At 32.3% G+C, this 23189-nt stretch overlaps 2 protein-coding genes and 1 non-coding gene across 4 annotated transcripts; 1 reads left to right on the top strand and 2 right to left on the bottom strand.

Annotated features, from left to right (window-relative positions):
- Positions 1–4139: 4139 nt before the first annotated feature.
- TRNAE-UUC (transfer RNA glutamic acid (anticodon UUC)) lies at positions 4140–4211 on the top strand. The gene has a single exon. It is a non-coding gene; the product is annotated as a tRNA-Glu (tRNA).
- Positions 4212–4512: 301 nt separating this feature from the next.
- LOC125815181 (F-actin-capping protein subunit alpha) lies at positions 4513–11050 on the bottom strand. Of its 2 annotated transcripts, none has more exons than XM_049494596.1 (10): positions 10803–11050; positions 10517–10632; positions 9692–9781; positions 8437–8501; positions 7377–7538; positions 7005–7083; positions 6683–6760; positions 5559–5633; positions 5379–5414; positions 4513–5198 (listed from the first exon to the last, which is right to left on the bottom strand). In XM_049494596.1, exons 1-10 carry the CDS (start codon positions 10861–10863, stop codon positions 5091–5093), a joined length of 870 nt encoding a protein of 289 aa, XP_049350553.1. In that variant the 5' UTR covers positions 10864–11050; the 3' UTR covers positions 4513–5090. The 2 variants fall into 2 exon arrangements, with proteins under 2 accessions (XP_049350553.1, XP_049350552.1); XM_049494595.1 differs by having other exon boundaries at positions 10789–11049.
- A 1024-nt stretch (positions 11051–12074) lies between these two features.
- Positions 12075–15589, bottom strand: LOC125815174 (uncharacterized). The gene is made up of 7 exons (XM_049494586.1): positions 15225–15589; positions 14216–14334; positions 14077–14142; positions 13709–13906; positions 13407–13525; positions 12958–13063; positions 12075–12745 (listed from the first exon to the last, which is right to left on the bottom strand). Exons 1-7 carry the CDS (start codon positions 15451–15453, stop codon positions 12164–12166), a joined length of 1419 nt encoding a protein of 472 aa, XP_049350543.1. The 5' UTR covers positions 15454–15589; the 3' UTR covers positions 12075–12163.
- Between the last annotated feature and the right edge of the window lie 7600 nt (positions 15590–23189).

The following is a 23189-nucleotide window of genomic DNA, read 5'->3' as shown; positions in this document are numbered from 1 at the left end:
AGATTTATTTTGTTAATTATTGCAATTTATATATTTTTTTCCGTCAATTTCAAACAATATATGTTGTTAATTGATAGAATACTTTTAATGTAATTTTTAAAAAAAAATATGTGTGACTCTCCATGTCCCAATTTATGTGGCACATGTAAAGTTTTGACAATTAACCAAAATTTTAATACATTTAAAAAAATATTTTTAAGTCGTTAAATTTTTAAGTAATAAGTAATTTAAATTGTTGTATTATTTATTACAATTTATAATACTTTTAAAGTAGTTAAAATATTGTACTATTTATTATGATTTATAACACTTTTTTAAAAATTTTATGTCATATTATGGAATTTGAGAAGTTATTGAAATTTTTATATGATTTTAAAAATATTTTAAATTGTTAGCTATTGTGATTTGTAGTACTTTTTTAAACATAATTTTGAAAAAAATATTTATTAATCTATTTGTTCTAATTTATGTGGCAGATGCAGAATTTCAAATATTAACCCTTTTTTATATGTCTCTTTAATACATTAAGTTGTTAATTATTGTATTTTATAGTACAGTTTGAACCTAATTTTTTAATAATATATGTTATTTGCCATGTCCCAATTTATGTGGCATTAATTGATAGATTTGTTGGAGTCGAGAGATTTATTTTGTTAATTATTGTAATTTATAATTTGTTTTTCGTCAATTTCGTGGACTATTTTTTTTATTAATTATTGTAATTTATTGTTTCTTTTTCGTCAATTTCAAACAATATATGTTTATCATATAATCCATTTTATGTGGTACCAATACAATTTAGAGAGTCAATTAAATTTTGTATATAAGTTTTAAATAATTAAGCTGTTAATTATTGTAATGTATAGTATTACTTATAGTATTTTTAAATATATTTAAATATTATATGTTAGGTTTCTTATCCTAATTTATATGGCATTGATAGAATTTAAAGTGTCAAATAATTGTTAATTATTGTAACAGATAATATGGAGTATTTAAGTCATTTATAGTATAGTATAATTAATATATAATATGTAGTATTTAAGTGTTATATTATGGAATTTGAGAAGTTATTAAAATTTTTATATGATTTTAAAAATATTTTTAATTGTTAGCAGTGTTATATTATGGAATTTGAGAAGTTATTAAAATTTTATATGATTTTAAAAATATTTTAAATTGTTAGCTATTGTGATTTGTAGTACTTTTTTTTTTACATAATTTTGAAAATAATATTTATTACTCTATTTGTTCTAATTTATGTGGCACATGCAGAATTTCAAATATTAACCATTTTTTATATTTCTCTATAATATATTAAGTTGTTAATTATTGTATTTTATAGTACATTTTGAACCTAATTTTTTAATAATATCTGTTATTTGCCATGTCCCAATTTATGTGGCATTAATTGATAGATTTGTTAGAGTCGAGAGATTTATTTTGTTAATTATTGTAATTTATAGTTTCTTTTTCATCAATTTCAAACAATATATGTTGTTAATTGATAGAATACTTTTAATGTAATTTTTTTAAAAAAATATGTGTGACTGTCCATGTCCCAATTTATGTGGCACATGTAAAGTTTTGACAATTAACCAAAATTTTAATACATTTAAAAAAATATTTGTAAGTCGTTAAATTTTAAGTAATTTAAATTGTTGTATTATTTATTACAATTTATAATGGTTTTAAAGTAGTTTAAATATTGTACTATTTATTATGATTTATAACACTTTTTTTATAAATTTATGTCATATTATGGAATTTGAGAAGTTATTGAAATTTTTATATGATTTTAAAAATATTTTAAATTGTTAGCTATTGTGATTTGTAGTACTTTTTTTTAACATAATTTTGAAAGTAATATTTATTACTCTATTTGTTCTAATTTATGTGGCAGATGCAGAATTTCAAATATTAAATCTTTTTTATGTCTCTTTAATATATTAAGTTGTTAATTATTGTATTTTTTAGTACATTTTGAACCTAATTTTTTAATACTATATGTTATTTGCCATGTGCCAATTTATGTGGCATTAATTGATAGATTTGTTGGAGTCGAGAGATTTATTTTGTTAATTATTGTAATTTATAGTTCCTTTTTCGTCAATTTCAAACAATATATGTTGTTAATTGATAGATTTTTTGGAGTGGACTATTTTTTTTTTATTAATTATTGTAATTTATTGTTTCTTTTTCGTCAATTTCAAACAATATATGTTTATTATATAATCTATTTTATGTGGTACCAATAGAATTTAGAGAGTCAATTAAATTTTTTATATAAGTTTTAAATAATTAAGCTGTTAATTATTGTAATGTATAGTATTACTTATATTATTTTTAAATATATTTAAATATTATATGTTAGGTTTTTTATCCTAATTTATATGGCATTGATAGAATTTAAAGTGTCAAATAATTGTTAATTATTGTAATAGATAATATGGAGTATTTAAGTCATTTATAGTATAGCAATTAATATATAATATGTAGTATTTAAGTGTTATATTATGGAATTTGAGAAGTTATTGAAATTTTTATATGATTTTAAAAATATTTTAAATTCATAACTATATATTTCAATGTACAAGATTTTGATAAAATAAAATCTTTATAGTTAAATTATAATGTTTTTGAAATTTAAATTATTAAAACATATATAATGATTTTATAGAAAAAATAATATCATATAAAATTAAATGTAAAGGATAATAAATTCAACTTTTACCATGATAAGGTTGAAAAATATTATTTAAGTGGAAGGAGGTGGGGCCACTTATATATTTTATATAGTAAGTATTGGACATTTGTAATGATTTTATTGGTACAATGGTAGTAATCCTAGACTCTTCTAATATATAGTAATTTCATAACATAAATTATTGCTTTTTTCTTTTCCCAAATAATCACATATAATTTCCATGTGATATAATATTTTATTTTTTCAAATTTGTTTTTAAGATAAAATTATATTTTATTCTAAATAACATAAATTGCAATCAAATATTATATAATATACAAATTAATGCACAATTCAAATAAAAGTGAAATATAATTACTTAAATGTTACATAAATACTCAACTTTCAAGATTATTATGTTACTCCCAAAAATGCTCTGATAATGCATTACGAAGTTCAAAATTAACATTTTTATCCTTAATTTTTTACGTCTAACTAAAAATTGTTCAAATAAGAGATTTTCATCTACCATCATTTTTGTTGGTGCAATTAGAGTCAGCTACATCCAAACAACGAGACGGTGAAAGGCTAGATATGGATATATCAAACTCAAGGAATTTATAGAAGAAAATAAGATTTCAAGGAAAAATTTAGAGGTTATTAGTGTTCCAAATGTTCGTGATTACATGCAACAAGAACAACTATGAATAATTGAAAAAAGAAATCAATATGCACAATCGCAATTACAACAATTTTTTGGATCATACATTATTATTATTTTCAGAATATTGCTAAATCTGAAAATGACCTACTGGATTACTAAATATTGTTGTGATAAATAAGTTATTATGCTATTTATTGTATTGTTATTTTGTATTTAAATTATTATCTTATGTATTGTATTGTTATCTTGCATTTAAATTATCATCTTATGTATTGAACTTTTATCTTGTATTTAAATTATTATGTTATGTATTGTATTTTTAAATTAGAATTTTCATCTTATCATTTTAATTGCACATTCTTTATAGTGAAAATTAATAATAAAATCAAATTATATTAGTGAGGAAAATTAAAAAATATTGAAATACTGTTAATTCGGAATGAATATAGTATATGTTAAATAATATATTTTTAAAATATTATATTACATTTTTTTTAAATCAAATATTAGATATTTAAGTAATGACATTATATGTAAATAGTGTTAATTACAAAATAATAATAAAATAATAAAACTACTATTCACCTCTCTAAAAATGAAGAATATAGACTAAAATAAAGAGGGGTTGGAGTGCCCATTCTCTATTTTTACTCTCTAAATATTGAGAATGAATAGTAATATAGAGGTGGGTTGGAGATGGTCGCATGGGACAATACGGGAAAAAACAAAATTGGACGATAGTTCATACTTTTGTGTTAAGCTGTTTTAAATAGAACAGGGTACACAACATCCGTTATCGTCCAGCGGTTAGGATATCTGGCTTTCACCCAGGAGACCCGGGTTCGATTCCCGGTAACGGAACTTTTTTGTGTGACCTCCGAAATTTTCACTTATACTTTGTACAAACTTAAGCAATTGTTACCTTATTGTTCTTCTTATTTTATCATTGTTTATCATCTATTAATCATATTTTATCATTTACAGTACCTTATTTATTTTTCTCATTTTATCTTTGTTTATTATCTATTAATCATACTTTATTATTTATAATACATTTTTAGTTATTCATTTTCCCCTACCTTTCTTAAAAGGTTTGCCCTTCAAATTGGTCATATGTGATACACAAAATGATACAATCTATCCAAACTTGATGAGAATACAATTCAATACACCATAATTGTCCTTCAAATTGGTCATACATGACATACAAAATGATACAATCTATCCAAACGTGATGACAATACAATAGGATAAATTATGAAATGATATAACAACCATCCAAACAAAGGTTCACAGATCTTATTATCCAACAAAATCTTAAAGGGACAGATTAAATGAAATTACAACAAAGTTTGAACATTTTGATGGTTGGATTCGCCTCGACCTTTCAAACGTTTGAAAAAAGTAAGTACATTATAACAACTAAAAAGTATCATTCTTTACCAGCATTGTTCAGTCATTCCAAGGTTAAAAACCATGACGAAAGACTTCCAATTCAGTACTTTACAACTCTTCTCAGCATACACAACTCTCTCAGGCCAACTGGCAAATTAACAACTAAGGGGCAGTTCACACATTAACAAACATGGTAAAATAACAGAAAATGAAAATCCCTCTCTCAAAGGAATACAATAGGGAGAAGACAACAAATAGCCGGAGACGGCAATCTCAAGTAAACTCGCTTGTCATATCAAGAATGGGTGTATACATGTTCAACTTGTATAAAAGACATGCATGTTTCTATTTTCCAATTCCAAGTTCTTTTTCGATGTCTCTTGTAAGGCTAAATTGTGCAGTGTTGTGCCATGGGAACAATGTACGAGTAACGGGAAGCTTCCTCCGCAAGTCCTGCAAAAGATAAGAATTTATTTATTTGTATCCTTTTCATGGTGCAAGGTGGCGAGAGGTGTTTCTCCCAGCCAAGACAATAGTGAGAAAACATGACTGCTGTGAGATTGTAATGACAAGCACTCATGCATCTTTCATTTAAAATATTTTGACTTAAAGGCTTTGAAGTTGAAGGAGTACCTTGAAAGTGGTATCAGGCAATTTCAAGTAAGATGTCTGCCAGTAAAAAGTCGATCAGTAACTTGGAACAAAAATACCGGCAACAGAGACTTAATAGAAAAGTGGTGGCAGGCAAGGGGGAAGTGTTAGGTGACATAATAGAAAGAGGGGTTGAATGTGATGCAGGAACAACGTAAAAACCTGAAGAGAAGCCAGATACTCAGTCTCATGGTGGCGAATAATGTTGACCAAGGAAATTGCAGAATCATCTGGGGACTAAGAAAGACACCACAGAATCAGTAAATTCAAACTTAAGCCATTTAAAGTATAAACAAAATCACAAGATAGACTTGATCAAACTTTTATTTCTTCGAGTTAATAAGATTGTTCAAGAAAAAAACTTCTCCTTTAGCTTGACCTTCAAATTTTACACTAGTTGCACAAATAGGATTTCCAGAAACAGTTGTCTCACTTTTTATTCTTTCTGGCTGTCTGACCATGCTACTTCTTTTCTTCCCTGTTCGATTACCAATCAGATCACTCAAGATGATTATTTTTTTTAATTCTAGCTTTAACCTTTTCCAACAATAGACCAGCAAAAAATAGGATTTCCAGGAACTGTTGTGTCTCGCCGTTTATTTTCTTAACATGCTACTTCTATTTCTTCTACAATGTGATTTCCAATCAGATTGCTTAAGGTACAAAGTGTTGATATTAATATGACCTTCAATCTCTACACAGGTACACAAAGTAGGATGTGCTGAAGCAGCTTGTTTAACCATCCTAGTGCCTTCTTACTCTCATTGAAAGTATAAATTACGGACAAATCGCGGTAAATGAAAGAAAATTATGAAAAAAGCTATCATAGACGGAAGTCTGTTCTACTGCTAAAGTTGGATAGTAATGCTTATAATTTTGCTCCAGACATGGTAATCTGGAAACAATACATGCCATGAAGTTGAGAACTAGCAGACTTTGCTTATTGAAAACAAGTACCAACAACCACAGTCTCACACTGCAGAAGGGAGGTGAAAAATAGCTAAACTCAAGACCGCCCTTACATTTCTTTTGAGAAAATTTATCATGACTTATTGCCAAAAGAATTAAACTCTCATTGCATTCTCCGAGTACCTTCATGAGGCATCAATCTACAGTCTCTATGTGCTGTTTTGAAGCGTTAACACTTAGCACTGGTTAAGAAACAAACAAAAGAAACAGCACAACCTACAGCAGAGAACAGCTGCTATACCCTTACGAGTTAAGACCAGGAAAAGGACACGACAACAAAGCAAAGAGAAGTTTATGAACAAACTATAGTCACTTACCTGAATTAGCGTTGTATCCTTACATTCATGTTTTGCATCTAGCTGAACATTTCCCTCTTCAAAGTAATGGGCGCCAACCTGAATACAGAGCAGGTAAAGGATATACAAGTTTGAATAATTATGCTTTTGATACAACACCAAAGCAACAACTACCCTCACCCCTAAACTAGAAGGTCGGCTCAATCCAAAAAGAATAATTCAGTAGAGTCTACATTCATGAGTAAAAGTCAGTGAAGAAACCAGAAAATTGTGAAGGGGAAAAAAATAAAGATCAGGAAACCAAAAGGCAAACACTATATGCTCACTGTTGATGAACTCATACCTGCATCTCGCCTCTCACTTCTACAGATTGAATTTCATCCTTAAATTCAATATTCCATATTGATCGCCAGCTTCCATTGCTACAGAAGATGCATAAGTATCAGGTTCTTTAGACAAAGCTATAAGAAGTATCAGTTGACCCAATTGACAAGTCAGACGTGCTATAACAAGATATCACTTGACGCAAGTGACAAGTGTGAAGCCGACAGGAAAAATAGGCAATAGAATCCCTCATTCTTTGTTTATATATAGCAACCTATTACTTCAGTATCTGTTTACAAGTTCTGCACCACGATAGGTATAACTATTTAGGAATTATGAAGGGAGTGTTGCACAAATTAGTCAGAGTTAGAGTTTTAATAATCTAACACACCAGAAATTCTGAGGACTATGTCTAGCAGCTGAAATCACCACAACAAGTTCAAAGTCGAATCCTGGCTCTTCCACATCCTTTCCCTTCGTACAGTAAACTGAACAGATGCCTTTTGGATATGCTTCACTCACATACTTCATAATTTCAGCATCCATGGCAGACCTACACAAGAATTACCATGATTAGGAGAATTTGGCAAGCAATGGTAATCACAAAGTCAGTAATCATAAACAAAGCCCCTAATGAGTAGAATAACTAACCATGTTAAGAAGGAACTACTCACATAAAACAAAAACATGATTTTTATCATCTGCATGTCGAGCATTAGGAACTATTGAAGAATTCACTGCGCACTCAGAATATAATCCTTTTATACTCTTAATGCCTCCCAATAATACCAACTTTAGGTGTCTTACTACCACTTTAGTATCTGACATTGATGTCATTACCCATTAATTTGGAGACATCTGTTCCTCACCGATAAAGATGAACAAAAAGGTAAACAGTGTATTATGAATCAGATTTCTTAATGGAATAAGCACACACATGAATCATGATGTAGGATAGCTTATTAACACTTGAGGTGAAGATTACTAAGAATATTTCGAAAGATAAGGCATAGAATGTAATATAGAAGGACAGAGAAGAAATGATACTGATTAAGAAGAAGAGCATCTATATAGGAGAGATTAGCCTAAACTATTTACTTTCAGACTGATTTCGGTAAGCGCAGACCAAAACATGCAGCTTTTCTTTCAATTAAGCCGGAAAGAAAATTTCCACAAGAAATGCAACTGTTCTAGCATATAGATCATCTCAACCTTGAACTATATTCACCACTACGTATCTGAGTGCCGTCTGAGAACTGAGGTTGAATTTGCAAGTCTTGTTGAGCATGGTTAAAAAATAAGCCAAATTAGGCAAAATAATTGTGAATGTCATAACATAGAAAAACTTCAACATCTCAATGGAGAAAACAGAATGTGAGTGTAACTAAAAAGGGAAGAAATACCAAAGATATTAAACTGAGACATATATCTCATACCCTACAGATGCTTACCTATACTCTTCCACGAAAGCAGATGGAAGTTCTTCATCTCTTGCTGGCCTAACGTCTTTACAAACCTAGAATGCAGACATACCATGAGCTTACAAGAAGGGAGCATAAATTATTACACGGCAACAATAACTAGGAAAAAAAAAGAGAGAAGGGAAATACATTTAATTTCACAGGCCTTGAATTATGAATAAACCCATGCACTTGTTATATTAAGCAGAGACTTATTTCACTTTTCCAATCTATTTACATCTACTTCATCACATTAACAAGAATAGAAAAGAAATGCATGTTATATGAAATTCAGCACTGTAGACTAATGAGGATTAATTTAAAACCATGGACCAGTAGAAGAGACTTATTTTACTTTTCCAAAATTGGTATTCACTCCACCACCATTAACAAGAATAGAAAATGCATCTTATGTGAAGTTCATAACTATTGAGTAATGAGGATAATCAAGAGCTTGCTATATCAAAGCACATTTTTCAAGTTTACAATATCTTCATTCTTGATATCCACTTCTATCATGAAAACCAACCTAACAGTTAACACAATTCACTCTGGTGTTTTGTTCTTTGTCCCCAATGCCTGAATGTGTTTAACAAATCAAGTTCCAATCAGCCATAAGATGTCTAAACATACTAAATTATAGATAAACAACATGAGCATAAAACCAGTTTATGTAGAGATTTTTAATTGCACAGCATAAAAAGGAGTACACCCAGCATTATATGTATGCTTCTCTTTCTTCTTTTTTTACTTCGTCCTGATCTTTTTACTTTTCGTTTTCCTTTCTTTCAGAATAAGCACATTTTTGGATATAGTCCCACCATCTCTACCAGGTTGTTTATGTCTGTCCATATTATTGCTTTTTTGAATTGCCTTCTAAACAAAATACTCATCCTTACAAACCTGCTTCCTCTTCTATGGATCCCACCACTCCACGCCCCGAAAAAAAAGATGGAAAAAGATAAGCTTTTCATCGTCACTTTAGATTCCCTTCAAGATTATGAGCTTTTAAACTTACATATCATGCAGCTATTGGGGACATTAAGAGACTGAGGATTTGATGATAAATTCCAGCACCATTTTTGGTGCTTTTGTGTTTTTGCAAGGTAGTTTGTTAGTGGCACATGGAGGGAGGTGCCTCATCCAATGAAATTTTTAATCTTATCAACAAGAAGAAAGTCAAAACACCAAACTGTTAAAAATCCAAAAATATCATTTAGCATTGTATACGAACTGAACAACGTACTTGCTTGACATGGTCAACTCTGGCAACCTGGGCAGTCCGGGGATCAAGATACTCATCCTTATCAACCTCACTAAATGATGTAATCAGTACCTACAAATTAGTGAGCAGCAACTTTACACAGCTAGATCATGAAATTAGCTTCCAAGTGGCCATTACTACATAAATGATAAGCATTTTACTTTCTTTTTAGAAGAGGGCTCAAAATCTTAGACTTCATAAAGAACAGTTCTCCGGAAAGTTTTCTTTTCTATATTGATGAAGTAATCATTTATTGAAGTGGTTGAAATTCCCTATACACAAGATTTAAACAGATGTAGAGAACTTGTCCATAAACATGGTGCTCAACAAACAACACCCAACTCTTTCATATATAGTAGCGCCAGCATCCAAGTACAGTGAAGTATATCTCTATCCTAAAAGCCTTATTAGATTAATCTTACTTATTTTTCATGCAACTTCTTTTTTAAAAGAAGTTTCTCAAGCATAACTTTTATCCTTTGTTTTCTTTCAGTCTTTGAGCTCTAAAGGATGCATGAAGAGGTCATGAACCTTCAATTAAGGAAAATTGCAACACCATATTGCTTACAATTTACTTCATTTTTTAATCTTCAACTACCGAAAACTATCAAATCTGAAATTATCAACTAAGGAAAATTACAACATCAGTACAATAAGTATTGCTTACAGTTTACTTGATATTTTAATCTTCAACTACGGAAAACTATCAAATCTGAAATTATCAATTCGAATGACACGATTAGCCTAAATTACATTTTCAAAGATCTAACTTACCCAATGAAAAAAGAAAACAAGAGAGAGACTTACATCGCCACTTCTGTTTGGGAATTCGAGACAAATCAAGTGAGATTTGTTGTAAGAAGGAAATGACTCCTCGGCCGCTTTCTTATATATATTTTCGTCCTTTAAAATAGCCCTAACATCTGCAAATCAAACCGAATGACGCTCAAAACCAAAAATGAAAACAATAAACTGCCGATCGCAAACGAACACCAATGCGGTCACAATTTCAAGCACGAAAAAACCTTCAAAATACGAAAAAATTAGCGCAGAAAATAAATGAAAGAGAAGAAGAAGACCTTTGGCGACGTACTGAATTTCGCCGGCGGGGGCATTAAGAAGGAACCATTTGGCAATCTCAATTTTCTGGTCATCGGTAAGTTGAGTTTCTGATTCCAGAAAATCTTCGTCCTCTTCTAACATTTTTATTCTTTTTTTGCAATCTTATTAACAGATATTCTTCTCCATTGAATTCAATTCAATTCAAATTCGAAGAAGATACCATCAACCCCACCAGAGTCGCTTTCCCCTCTCTTTTGTTAAATCAGTGGAGTTTCCAGTTTTTAATTTTCCACTTTTGTCCCTGCTGCTACATATGTACAGGGGTTGACTGTGGGTCTCACTTGAGTTTGATTGAACCGTTAGATGGACGTTATATTGCTCTTTCACGTAATCTTAACCGTTCGATTAGTCTTTTTTCCTTCCAAATATGTTCTCTTTGCAACTCAATGCCCTCATTTGATATTTCGTAAAATAATAATAACAATAATAGTTTGACATACTCAGATTGATTGATTAACGTTTTTCTAATACATTGTAAGTTATACTTTGTGATCCACTATATTGTTAAAATTTGATGCTAGAGTATAAATTGTATTTTTGGTCTCTTGAATGACAATGGGTTGACCTAAGAATTTGATGAATCATTCCATTAATAACCATCTATTACAATCTGATAAACCTTGAATGTATTGAATGAATTACTATAAAATGCATTGATTTTGTCACTTCTGTGAAAATCAAATCTAGACAACAACAACAATAATAACATATTCAATGATATTACACAAAATGAGATTTGAAAGAAGGTAAAGTGTATGCAAATCATACCCCTATATCGTGGAGGTAAAGAGGTTGTTTCCAAAAGACCTTCAGAGTACAACATATCAAAATAGGTATGAAGAAAAGAAAGACAATGGGGAAGAAATAAAGCAACCGATAAGGAAACAGTAATTACCATAAAATTATGTGATACCTAAACACAATCAACAACAAGTGATGGTGAAATCAAAAGGAAGACGCTATAAGAATACAACTAAACCCCTCGAGAATCAAAACAACACTTCATACCGAATAACCATCTACCCTAATCGCGACAAGAAGCATTATTGTACCTTCCGGTGACGGGTGACCTGACCCCCAATAGGACCCCAAAGTGGCAGAAACTCACAAACTTGAGCAAAAGGACCAATTGAAGAGGAAAAATCAAGGGCCACCATGTCAGAACAGATTATGCAAACCTTCTTGGAAATGGGATGGGCTGGCAAAGGGACCATAAACCATAGCATAATAATGCGATAAGATCTTTTAACTTGATACAGTAATATTAAATTTATTCTAGTATATTTTAACGAGTTATAGTGGTATTAAATATATACCAGTAAAACTCTTCAATTAAAGTAAAATCTCCCGGTTACAAACCTGACTCTCATACAAGGGCATCCAAAAGTTGTTCCAAGCCTTCAATGGAGCAATCTCTTGAATGTTCTCAAAATTTTCTTTTACCCTACTATTAGCAAATAAACATCTAGCAGAAAATAGCATTAATTCAGTTGAACCCATGTAACCTCTGATCCTCGATACGATTCCACTTTCCCTGGAAAAGCCCAACCGAAAGTACCTATCCTGACTATTTTCTTCCATCTGCTTCTCAACTAATGGCTGCTCACTACTAGGTTCTTGCCGTGGAGGAGAGGCATGATCCTCCCCAATGCTCATGTAATTGTCCATGCCTAGAGCTTCCCAGTCAACGTGCTGCACAATCCCAGCAGCTCGTTCAGCAACATGATCATGGTAGTCTTGTGATTGTAGTGCTTCCTGGACAGCTAGTCTGTCCACCTGGGCCTTGAGCTTCTGTAATTGATCACCAATTCTTGTTGACACAGCATCATATAATTCTCCTCTTGGCATATTATCCTTTTCGCCTGCAGCAAGCAAGTCATCAAACTCAATGGGATCACCAACAAGAACAGTCACCTGCAGTTTTTACAGCTCATTAAGAGTATACCAAGAGAATGTGAACCATAAATACAAGAAGTTGAAAATGGTAACTAAAGTAGAGCAATGGCAATTGATTCTCTCTTTGATTCCCTTTCTCTATACCTAATAATATTGGTGCATGATACATGCCGCTGCATTATTCACCATCCTCAAAATGATAATTACATACCAAAATGATAATTACATACCATCTTTCCAATCCTGGGAAGCTTGGCTCCTACAGGCATGATGTCCTGCATTCCAGTATGCACAAAAGGGATGACTATTGGCAAATTGTCGGCATCCAGGATCAATCTGTTAAGACAACCAAAAGTCTCAGACATAGCACCAACCCTTGTAAAGACAACATGAATCTAATTAAATAACAGGGGAAGGACGGAGAGGAGGGGATCTTTTTCATTTTATAGCAGAGCAAAAAACGAACAGGTAATCAACAGAAATACAACTGAATCAGTCTACCCATGATATCTACAGAACTCCAACAATACCTTGTCTCTGGGTTTTTTTCTTCTCCAAATAATATGAAATCAACAAATTCAACAAACTGGTGTCCTTTTTGACAATCATGGAATTCACAAGTTACCTACTTAAGGATAATCATACAATTCACAATTTATTGCTTAGAAAGAATGAGTACCTTCCGATGCCTCTTTTAATAGAACCCATTGTTTTGCCACCATCTCGAGAGCGACTACCTTCTGGAAATATGTGCACCCATCCACCACGGTTCAATTTTGAAATAGCCATGTCCATCCCCTGCAGTACATGCAGAAATAGACTGAGAATTAGCTAAAAACTATATCAGTCTCTTTCACCATTTTAAAGAAAACATCTTAGACTGGCTGAGTGAGACATCTAATACATCATCCATCAACAGTGATGTAGAAACAATCAGAATATCAAGAACTTCATCTCACCAGCACCTCAGAAAGGAAATACCTTCTGATAAATACCGTCCCCACGGGACACAGGAAGAACTTTGACATGTTTGAAGAAGGCAGATGTCACTGAATTGCGGAAACATCGATCAGTTGCACAAAGTGTCCATCTCAAATTTTGTGCATCCAAAATAACACTGGGAGGAAGTAATGCAGCAATAACTAGTGGGTCATCCATAGCAGCAACATGATTGCTCACCTGAGTTGATTTACAAAACAGAACCAGATATCAAAAGATAAAATCCAGGGGTCTGAGGTGAGGCCTAATAAGGAACAAGAGGTAACTCTTATTTTTTTAGAAAGGTAACATTCGTATGTGGAACAAGAGGTAACTCAGGAACATGGAAGTAACTCAGGAACATGGCTTACTGTAATAAGTGGTTTATTCTCCATTCGATTTTCCAGCACCTGATGTAATTTTTCTGCACCATATATCTGCAAAAGTTGTAGAGTTATTTTTCTCAACTAGGCAACAGCTGAAATAGTAACTCACCCGGATTTAGCTTACCTGAACACGATTGAGGCCATGCATAAACACATGACAAACATTTCCAAGCACAGGAACAGCCACAGCCTGCAGCATGCGAGTCAGGACTGAATCTGCTTCTGGATCAATATCCTTGCTAACTGCAGTCATAAGCATACAGATTTATAAGTAGCAACCATGAAAAGCATCTTGAAGAATCCTCATATAGCTTTTGCAGCACAACTTGCAGTTATAAGCAATGTTATTAGACACAATTCCTTATTGCTTAAAGTGATGGGAGGCAACACAATGATGGTGCACTTAAGTAGGCATTTGGGCAGTATTTGAATTGAAGTTGAAATTATGTTCGGGATGAACTTCACTTGAAAGAAAAGTCCATTTCACAAATACACCTTCAACCAATATTTCAATATTTCACTTGAAGTTCAAAAAATGAAGCTCAGTATCACCAAGTACCGAAATAGTATTCCATGGCCAAACAAGCCCGGATGTCATACCAAAGAAACTTATTAATGCGATCACTTCATACTCTTAACCGAAAGTTAACTTTTTTCTTTTTGTGAGTTTGAATATCTAAAAGTTAGCAAATACAAGTGAGTAATAGTTAAGTGGAAATAACCTTCCAGGTCATGAAGGGGGCCATGGAAATTGAAAGGCGGGATTTAACATATAAAAAACTCCCTAAATTCATCGAAGGCAGACAAATGTAGGTAATAGGAGTAATTTTAGCAAGTAATTTCAGTCACGATGATTAATTTTCAGCATGAAATCACATACTTATTGTGAAGAAAACCTTCTTGAATCCTTGAATAAACTAACTACAGTCCTTGAAGAAAACTTTATGGAATAAACTAACTACAGAAGAAAACTTTCTTGAAGAAAACATTCTTGAATAAACTAACAACCGTGACTTTCTTGAGTTCTTAGTCCAACCATGTTGCAAACTCTACCTATGAATACCAGCGTTTCTGCATTTAGATTTTCGATGTACCAAACTAACTGCAATTTTGCAAAGGAAAAGGAAACTGACCTTTTTTACGGTACAAAGTGGAAGAAGAAGGCAGAGTATCTCTACGGAAATCGCTGAACCGTTGGAGCCACCGTTCGACGGTAGATGATAAGTAACCATCATACATCTTCGGACGGCGACGATGATGATCGACGGTGACTCTAAGTCGGTCTCTAAGACGAAGCTGCAGCGATCGTGCCCTATCTTTCCATAGATCCGCTCCAGTTTCTATCCACCTCCCTGAAACCATTCTCAATAAACTCTTCACCTCTTGCAATTGTTATACATAAATAATATTATATTGTGGTGAAGATGATCCAAGCTTTGTGTAGATGAGTAAGCGAAGCGCTAGAGTAGTGAGAGGAGAAAAAAAGCACAAGGGTTTCGATTAGTAGTTTTTTTTTTTTTTTTCCCTATATGACTTATTAAAGGGGAAGTTGTGCGCAAGTCGTGTCCAAACGGATAAAGTTACAAGTTTCTTAAATATCTTTTGTGGGCTCCGAAATCTACGTGGAGATGCGCTTTATTTATTTTTTTGGGTCTAGTACACTAACTAGTAAGAGATATTTATGGAAAAAATATTTTTAAATTTACTAATATGTGAAATAAAAAAAGATATCTCATACAACTGCATTAATTGTATGACATCGTGAACGTAAAATAATTTTTTTTTATTTTCGATGTTTAGTTAAGCACCAATTATTCTCATTCTAGAACAATTGTTTAAATTTATTTACTCAGCCATGATGGTTAGTTTACTTGGCAAAACAATAAGAATATGTTATAAAAAATTAATTAATCAATTGGACATTCGAGAAATAAAAACTAGTTAATTTAATAAATTTGATGAATTATTTCATTTTCACTTATACATTTCAATTAAATTTTAATAAACTTCTTTTCACTTTCAGGATTTATAAAAAAAAATGAATCAGTAAAAACTCATAATGGCACCAGCCTAAAAAAACCTTATGAATCACTATTTTTCTTTGGTCGTAAAAATGTCCAATTATTAGTTTTAAAAATCTTCAAGAGTTCTTGGGTTTAACGATCTCATTGCTTAAAATTTAAGAAAGTTCATTTTCTTTTTCATTTACCTATACTACCTACCGTAAGGCCTAAATTAGTTCACAATAGCTAAGAGTTACTTATACTACCGTAAGGCAACAATAGCTAAGAGACAACGTAGAGCATGAACCCTTTCGAGTAATGACGTCTTTAAGATACAAAATTCGATCACAAAAGCAGATACATACAAGTTCATAAGCAACCTCAAATTAATGTAGAGTAATAACTGAGTTTACAATTAAATATTAAATGTTTAAAGGATTTCTTATTATATAAACGTGGAATAAACAAAAGCTATTGGGTTTCTATGAACCCACAAATCCTACTCTACATCCCACAGTTCAATCATTGTTTCATTGTCCAAGCTTCACAGGACAATCAAGAGAGGATATATGTCATAAGGATTTCCCCTCACAAACTAAATGACTAAAGACTCGCGATTCCAATAGTAATATCTCCTTCAAACAATGCCTTTTCCAAACAACCATCCACTTGAATGCGCTAGAATCAAATACTGATGACAGTAGTGCTGCAAGTAAATATTTCAAAGATCCATTTCGATTCGGGCAGAGAAATTACATGACATTGATAAGCAATATCTATAGAGTATATGGATTCTCACTTCGTGAAACTGCAAATTGACAGTCAAACCTTTCCAAAGAGGTCAGCAAATGAAAATTTGAAACTTAGGTGGTTCACCTCCTGTGTTTAGGTAGTTAACATCAAAAGCAACGTCCCCAAAATCATCTGGCCAACAGCAAATGATTGTACCATAAAACGTTTCCAAAGTTTTCGTAATAAGGTTAACTTTGAGTTGTTGTTTCAAATTTAAATAGAATTCAAACCTTCATACAGGGTCCTGGCAATTTGAACATACTCAGGTATGAGGTCCTTGTATATGACTCCAGTTGGACATGCATCCAGGACAACTAAGACTCCTGTCCAGTGGCGGTTATTAGTTGCCAAAGCCTAGCTTTTATTTTTGAAATCCAAAGTTATTTGTTCTTTTTAATGAACACGTCATGTGGAAGTTAAATTTAAAAACGGACAAAAAAGAAAGATGCATTCCTTAATGTTTCGAAACAATATAAGAAAGACACTATATAATTTATTTTTTTGGTAAAAAATACTTGCAATAATTCTATTATTACTTTTTAAAAAAGGGGTCTCAAAGTTTGGGACTAAGACGGATGACTCATTTTTAAAGGCATTGAGCCGTCCCTGCTGCTGTCAACATGAAATTCTCTACATCAGAAGTCACAAGGTAATCAAACAGGAAACTTGTAACCTTTTTTATCTGCGAGAGAAAATTGGTTCCTCTCTCTCTTCCCGATTAATTCATTCCTACAGATCATCAGGATGTTCACGGTTATCCTAATAGATTGGATTTGTCATTTTGTAGCTTGTACTAGGTACTTTTAAGTTAATTGAGCAGTGTTTTACTTGAAGCCCAAAAAAATGAAAACCTTTTTCAAAATGCCATCTTCATCATTTCCCATCATTTCAACCGAACCAAAAATTTGCCTCTGCCGACCCCACAATCCCCCTGGCCCCTCCCCTCAAGAGTACTAAACTGTCACTCACCAGAACAAAAGGTGATTGTCATACCGCCCAATTGGCAGGGGATTTTATCTAAGTCATTGAAGATCTCATTGATTGTCCACAAATCAAAAAGTTACACAAACTCGTTACGACTAAACTTTTTACTAACATTGCAAGACAAATTGAATGTAGTGTCAACCATATCTTTAAACAGGAAGACACTTCACTAATAGTCCAGAGAGTTAGAAAGAAATTCTACCAACATGTCATCAAAACAACAGGAAATTAATAACGTGAATTTGTGGAAGGGATCCACAGAAAAAAGTTAGTTTAGGAGCTAAACTCAAGGATACATATTTCTTTAAGAAACCGACGACAATAACACATTCATGACAACTTATTTTTGTGCTCCATAATATCTCTCACAACTTTTAGCAATCTAGCACCTTACTGTATTAATAAAGTGACTATTTTCTTGAAGACAAACCATGTTCAGTTTATAGTTACTTATGAAGACAAGTATTTAACAGCCAACTTGTTCCGCTGCTCTATGTGGCTTCAGAGTTGGAGAATATTACCAAGATACTGCGAAATAATACTTGAGACACATGGACAAACATAAGGGAAAGCTAAAAAGATACGTGGACGGTGGAACTCTACTAATAAAGATAACAACTTACCCAGTGTAATCCTACAAGTGGGGTCTGGGGAGGTGGGATGTACGCAGACCTTACCCCTACCTTAGTTGTAGCAACAGGATCACCTTTCTTTAGAAATTCAACAGCATCATGTCCCTATTTACGCTACTTTATCCAAAGAGAACTCGAAGGTATTATTATTAAAAAATAAAGCCAAAGGAAGTTCCTCACTGTGAGTTTGTTTCTCAAAGGGGAATATCAAGAGGAAATCTGGGTGATGTGTGAAAGCTCTTATCCCAGTGATACATGCCAGAACAGTGTTTACTAACAGCCCCATAAATTTCTCGAGAATCTTGGTAACCCATTAAACTCCAAACTATAGTTGCATTTCTGCAGCTATTAACTGTAATTTGTAAGTAAGCTGATCTAATTAGCTTGGGATTAAGGCATAGTTGATGAACTCCATTAGATTCTACAAACATAATGTCCTCTTTATCCCCACCCACCCAAAGAAAAAAAAAAGACAAAAAGAAATAAGAAAATGCAAGTCGTAGAGATGCTTCCGCATCTTTGATATGGTCCGTGCAGTAAAGTATACTGCACTGGGAGGTGGATAGACTAGCTGAATTTTATGGCACCCTGGACCATTTTGGAGGATTGAAAGAGGGAGAAGACACTCTTACGTGGATTCATCACAGCAAAGGTATCTTCACAGTTAGCTCTGCCTACAAGAACCTGAATCAAATGGGGACTCAACTCAGATTTTTGCCTTGGAAGCTTATCTGGAAAGTCAAAATTCCATATAAGGTGGCAGTCTTTACTTGGTTGGTAGTTAAAGAGGCGGTACTAACACAGGAGAATCTAATGAAGAGGGGAATACATATGTGTCCTAGATGTTTTTTTTGTGAGCTACAGGCAGAGACAATCAACCATCTGTTTCTTCATTGCAAGGTGGTCAGACAATTGTGGCACTTATTTACCAGCTTTAGGGGCATAAGCTGGACCATGCCACAAAGGGCAAATCAGGCTATAGAAAGCTGGAACACTGAAGGCAGTGGCAGTACAGACCAAAGCAGTTGGAGAATTGTCCCAGCAGTGATTTGGTGGACCATATGGAAGGAAATAAATATGAGATGCTTTGAGAGTATTAGTAGTCCCTTACACAGGATCAAAACGAATTGCATAATCACTTTTTGCTATTGGTGCAATTTGGAGTATGTAGATGATCCTATAGTTGTTATAGATATCCTAGGTTCTTTGTAAGTTGTAGTAGGTTCTAGTTTTGTTTTGTTTTGAGTACTCGCAACTGTATGTAGCTTCATGATGTAAATTTGGGATCCCAGCCTTTAGTGTTGAAGATTAATACACAAAACTGTTACCTTTGTCAAAAAAAAAAGTATACTGCACTGGGAAACATTCCACTATAAGTGTAATTTAAGAACCTCAAAGACACATACCTGGTGCTAACCATTCATTTGAAGAGTTGCTAGCTAATGGAGCTAGCCACAATATGTTACGCAAATTCATTGAATCGTCATAAGAAACATTAGTTCCTGAGAACAATAAAACCTAGCATGAGTATAAAGAACATCATTATTGTCCTTCTAATACACTGATTGATTGAAGAATGCTGATGGTACATAAAGTTTGAGAAAATCCAATTCTGAACATTCAGTAGATCTCACAGGAAGTGGTTAAGATGCAGACAGACCTACCTATTTGGCAGTAGCCCATGTTGCAAGGAAAGACTTCCTTATCATATACTGGATACTCCTTAGCATGGAACCTGAAAAGTGTTTGTACCTTTTAACCTCACGAGCATCCCACACACACACACAAGACGACAACAAACAACTTGCATCTAAATCATAAGCAAGCTGGGATCACTATATGAATCCTCATTGATCATATCACCCATTTAAGCTTATCTTGAACCAATAAAATACAAAATAAAATTGAAAGCATAAGTTCCTATATTTCCTACTGATATACAAATCTCTGACAAGATCAACAGACTCCTAGTAAAACCTAAAGTAAATGTATTAACATGGCTAAACATATTCCGAACTAATTGGTATCGCCTATATAGATCTTGTTACTTTATTGTGGCCTACTCTTTTGCTATGTCTACATGGATTATAAGAGATTGTAGGTCTTTCAAGACAAGTTCCTTCTATTACCATCCCCGTCTCGGATAAAGGAGTAGGGTTGCAGCAGACTCACAACCAGTGCAAAACTAATCAATTTATGATGAACCACCACACAAAAAGAAAATGAAAAATATTAGCAGAAATAGAAACAAATATAGAAAAGAAAAAAAATAGTTTGTGAGGACAAAACAAAATTGAAGAAACATCCACATCCATCTTACGGTCGACAGAGTAGAGAGGGTATGACTGGTTGGAGGCAGGTTCAAATTGAAATGGGACAATGGGTAATCTTGTATTTTGGATTACAGGATAAATGGAATTTCTTACCTTCTCTACTTCTTAACAAGCTAACAAACAAGAGGATCTCCTTATCATATTTAATTAAATACAGAGTATCTTTTAAGAGCTGCCTCTGACCAGCTAACAAACACGAGGTCTTGTATTTCGGAATTCGGATTACAGGATTAGAAGAATCTTGAATACGATCCTTGCCTGCATTTGGTGAGAGATGTGGAAGAAAAGAAACCAAAGATGTTTTTTTAGAGCATATGTGAAAGCACTCATACTCTGAATCATGGTTGTATCTCTTTTTTGGATTTTTGGTATAGACTAGAAGATGTCAAAACACAGTGGATAGAATGTTAACCTTCCTCGACGACATAATCTAGTGTATATGGACTTCCGATAGAGCAATACTGGGCTGCTGAAAATAAGTGAAGTCCCTCAATCCCATAAATTACTAAGACTAACTCCTTAAGCAAACTGGAGGAACAAGAATTCTACTTCTACAACTAAACGCCTACTAGATCCCCATCTTACCAATCTGGTTCTCATTGAGAGAAAGTAGTGATGATCCATGAATGGTTTCCACCCATGGTTCTTTGCCCTATATCCGAAATCTAGTGCACGTCTCCAGGTAGCTTCAGTGCACTCACAATGATAGCTACTACAACACTAAACCCCATAAAGAAAACCAAATCATAAACCAAGAAACCCCTGACTCGGTCTTTTGCAGAAAACAGAGACTGCAGAGAGCAGCAAAAGCTCTAATTCCTTTGAGAACATGCAGCCAGTGATCAACTGCATAGAATACTTTACTTCAACAAAGAAGAAACTCATTCGAGTTTATTAACGCACACTCTCTTGTGGATCTGTCAACAGGATTCACTTTAATTGTGGAATTTATCCACCTTGTTAAACCATTATCTTACTGAAAAGCATTATTGCTAGATGATAGCTGTGTCTAGAACTGAAAGATTAAGCAAAAGAAATTGAAGATTTATAGTTGAATTATTGTGCATAGCAGAATAAGCATACTACAGCTTCAAGTCTTGAACAAGTAGACAATTCAAGTTGAATTAGACGTAACATGTTTTTTGTCCTTAAGGTTCCCGACAACGGAATATGATATATAACACAAGATAGAGATATTCAAAAAACACAACAACTATGGTTGAGTTTACAATAACAGACAGAAATCACAGAAACCCGATCAGATTGCCTTTTATCTTTGCTTGTTGCAGAAACGTTACAATTCAACTAAATCTGTGTCTTACCATCTTCCTGCTGCTATTTAGATGGATTGAGTTAAGGCTATAGAAATGCAACTGAGAGCCCATTTGGATTGACTTAAAAAAGTAACTTTTAAAAAGTAACTTTTCAAAGTGCTGGAACTTATTTTTAAAATAAGTAGTTATGTGTTTGGATAAAAGTGTTGCAGTTGAAAAAAAAGTTGTTGATGTGTTTGGCAAATAAGTGCTGGTAAACACTTTTTTTATCAAAATGTCTTAAATACCCTTTAAGTTGTTAACATGATGAAAAGTTGATTAATTTAAGGTTTTTATACTTTAAAAAAAATTAAAACAAAATTAATTTATATTTTACATCCATAAGTAATAATATTTTCCTATCATTCACATATTTCTTTACCACCACAAATTATTTATAAGAGGAATAATATAATAATAATAATAATAATAATAATAATAATATAAAAAAAAATAATAATAATAAAATAAATAATAATAATATAATAATAATAATAATAAATAATAATAATAATAATAATAATAATAAAATAATGATAATATAAATATGATAATAATAAATAATAATAATAATAATAATAAAATATCACATATTTCTTTACCACCACAAATTATTTATAAGAGGAATAATAATAATAATTATAATATAAAAATATAATAATAATAATATAATAATAATAATAAAATAATAATAATAAAATAAAATAATAATGATAATAATAATAATGATAATAATAAAATAATAATAATAATAATAATGATAATAATAAAATAATATAATAATAATAAAATAAAATAATATAATAAAATAATTAATAATAAATAATTCAATATGGGCAATTTGGAAATTGTATAAAAGAATTAAGGGCAAAAAAGGTAATATACTTGGTTAACATAAAAGGGCTTTTAGTTTAAAAAAAAAAGCTCCCCTCCCCTAGCTTTTAGCTTTTGGGCTTAAAATAAGTCATTTTTTGACTTAAAATAAGTCACTTTGATAATTGTCAAACACTCTAATAAGTCAAAAACTGATTTTTAAGCCAG

Source organism: Solanum verrucosum, unplaced genomic scaffold (assembly GCF_900185275.1).
Source record: "Solanum verrucosum unplaced genomic scaffold, falcon-dt-bn FXZP01000261.1, whole genome shotgun sequence".
Classification (NCBI taxonomy): Eukaryota; Viridiplantae; Streptophyta; class Magnoliopsida; order Solanales; family Solanaceae; genus Solanum; species Solanum verrucosum.
This window is presented reverse-complemented; position numbering and strand designations above follow the sequence as displayed.

Coding starts and splice junctions, on each gene's coding strand:
- LOC125815181 (XM_049494595.1), bottom strand. CDS start 10,912: ATGTTAGAAGAGGACGAAGATTTTCTGGAATCAGAAACTCAACTTACC. Junction 5,634..6,682: donor AGGATACAACGCTAATTCAG/GTAAGTGACTAT, acceptor TGTCTTTCTTAG/TCCCCAGATGATTCTGCAAT. Junction 5,199..5,378: donor TGCCTGATACCACTTTCAAG/GTACTCCTTCAA, acceptor TATCTTTTGCAG/GACTTGCGGAGGAAGCTTCC.
- LOC125815174 (XM_049494586.1), bottom strand. CDS start 15,453: ATGGTTTCAGGGAGGTGGATAGAAACTGGAGCGGATCTATGGAAAGAT. Junction 14,335..15,224: donor CACTTTGTACCGTAAAAAAG/GTCAGTTTCCTT, acceptor TTATGACTGCAG/TTAGCAAGGATATTGATCCA. Junction 13,907..14,076: donor AGAATAAACCACTTATTACA/GTAAGCCATGTT, acceptor AAATCAACTCAG/GTGAGCAATCATGTTGCTGC.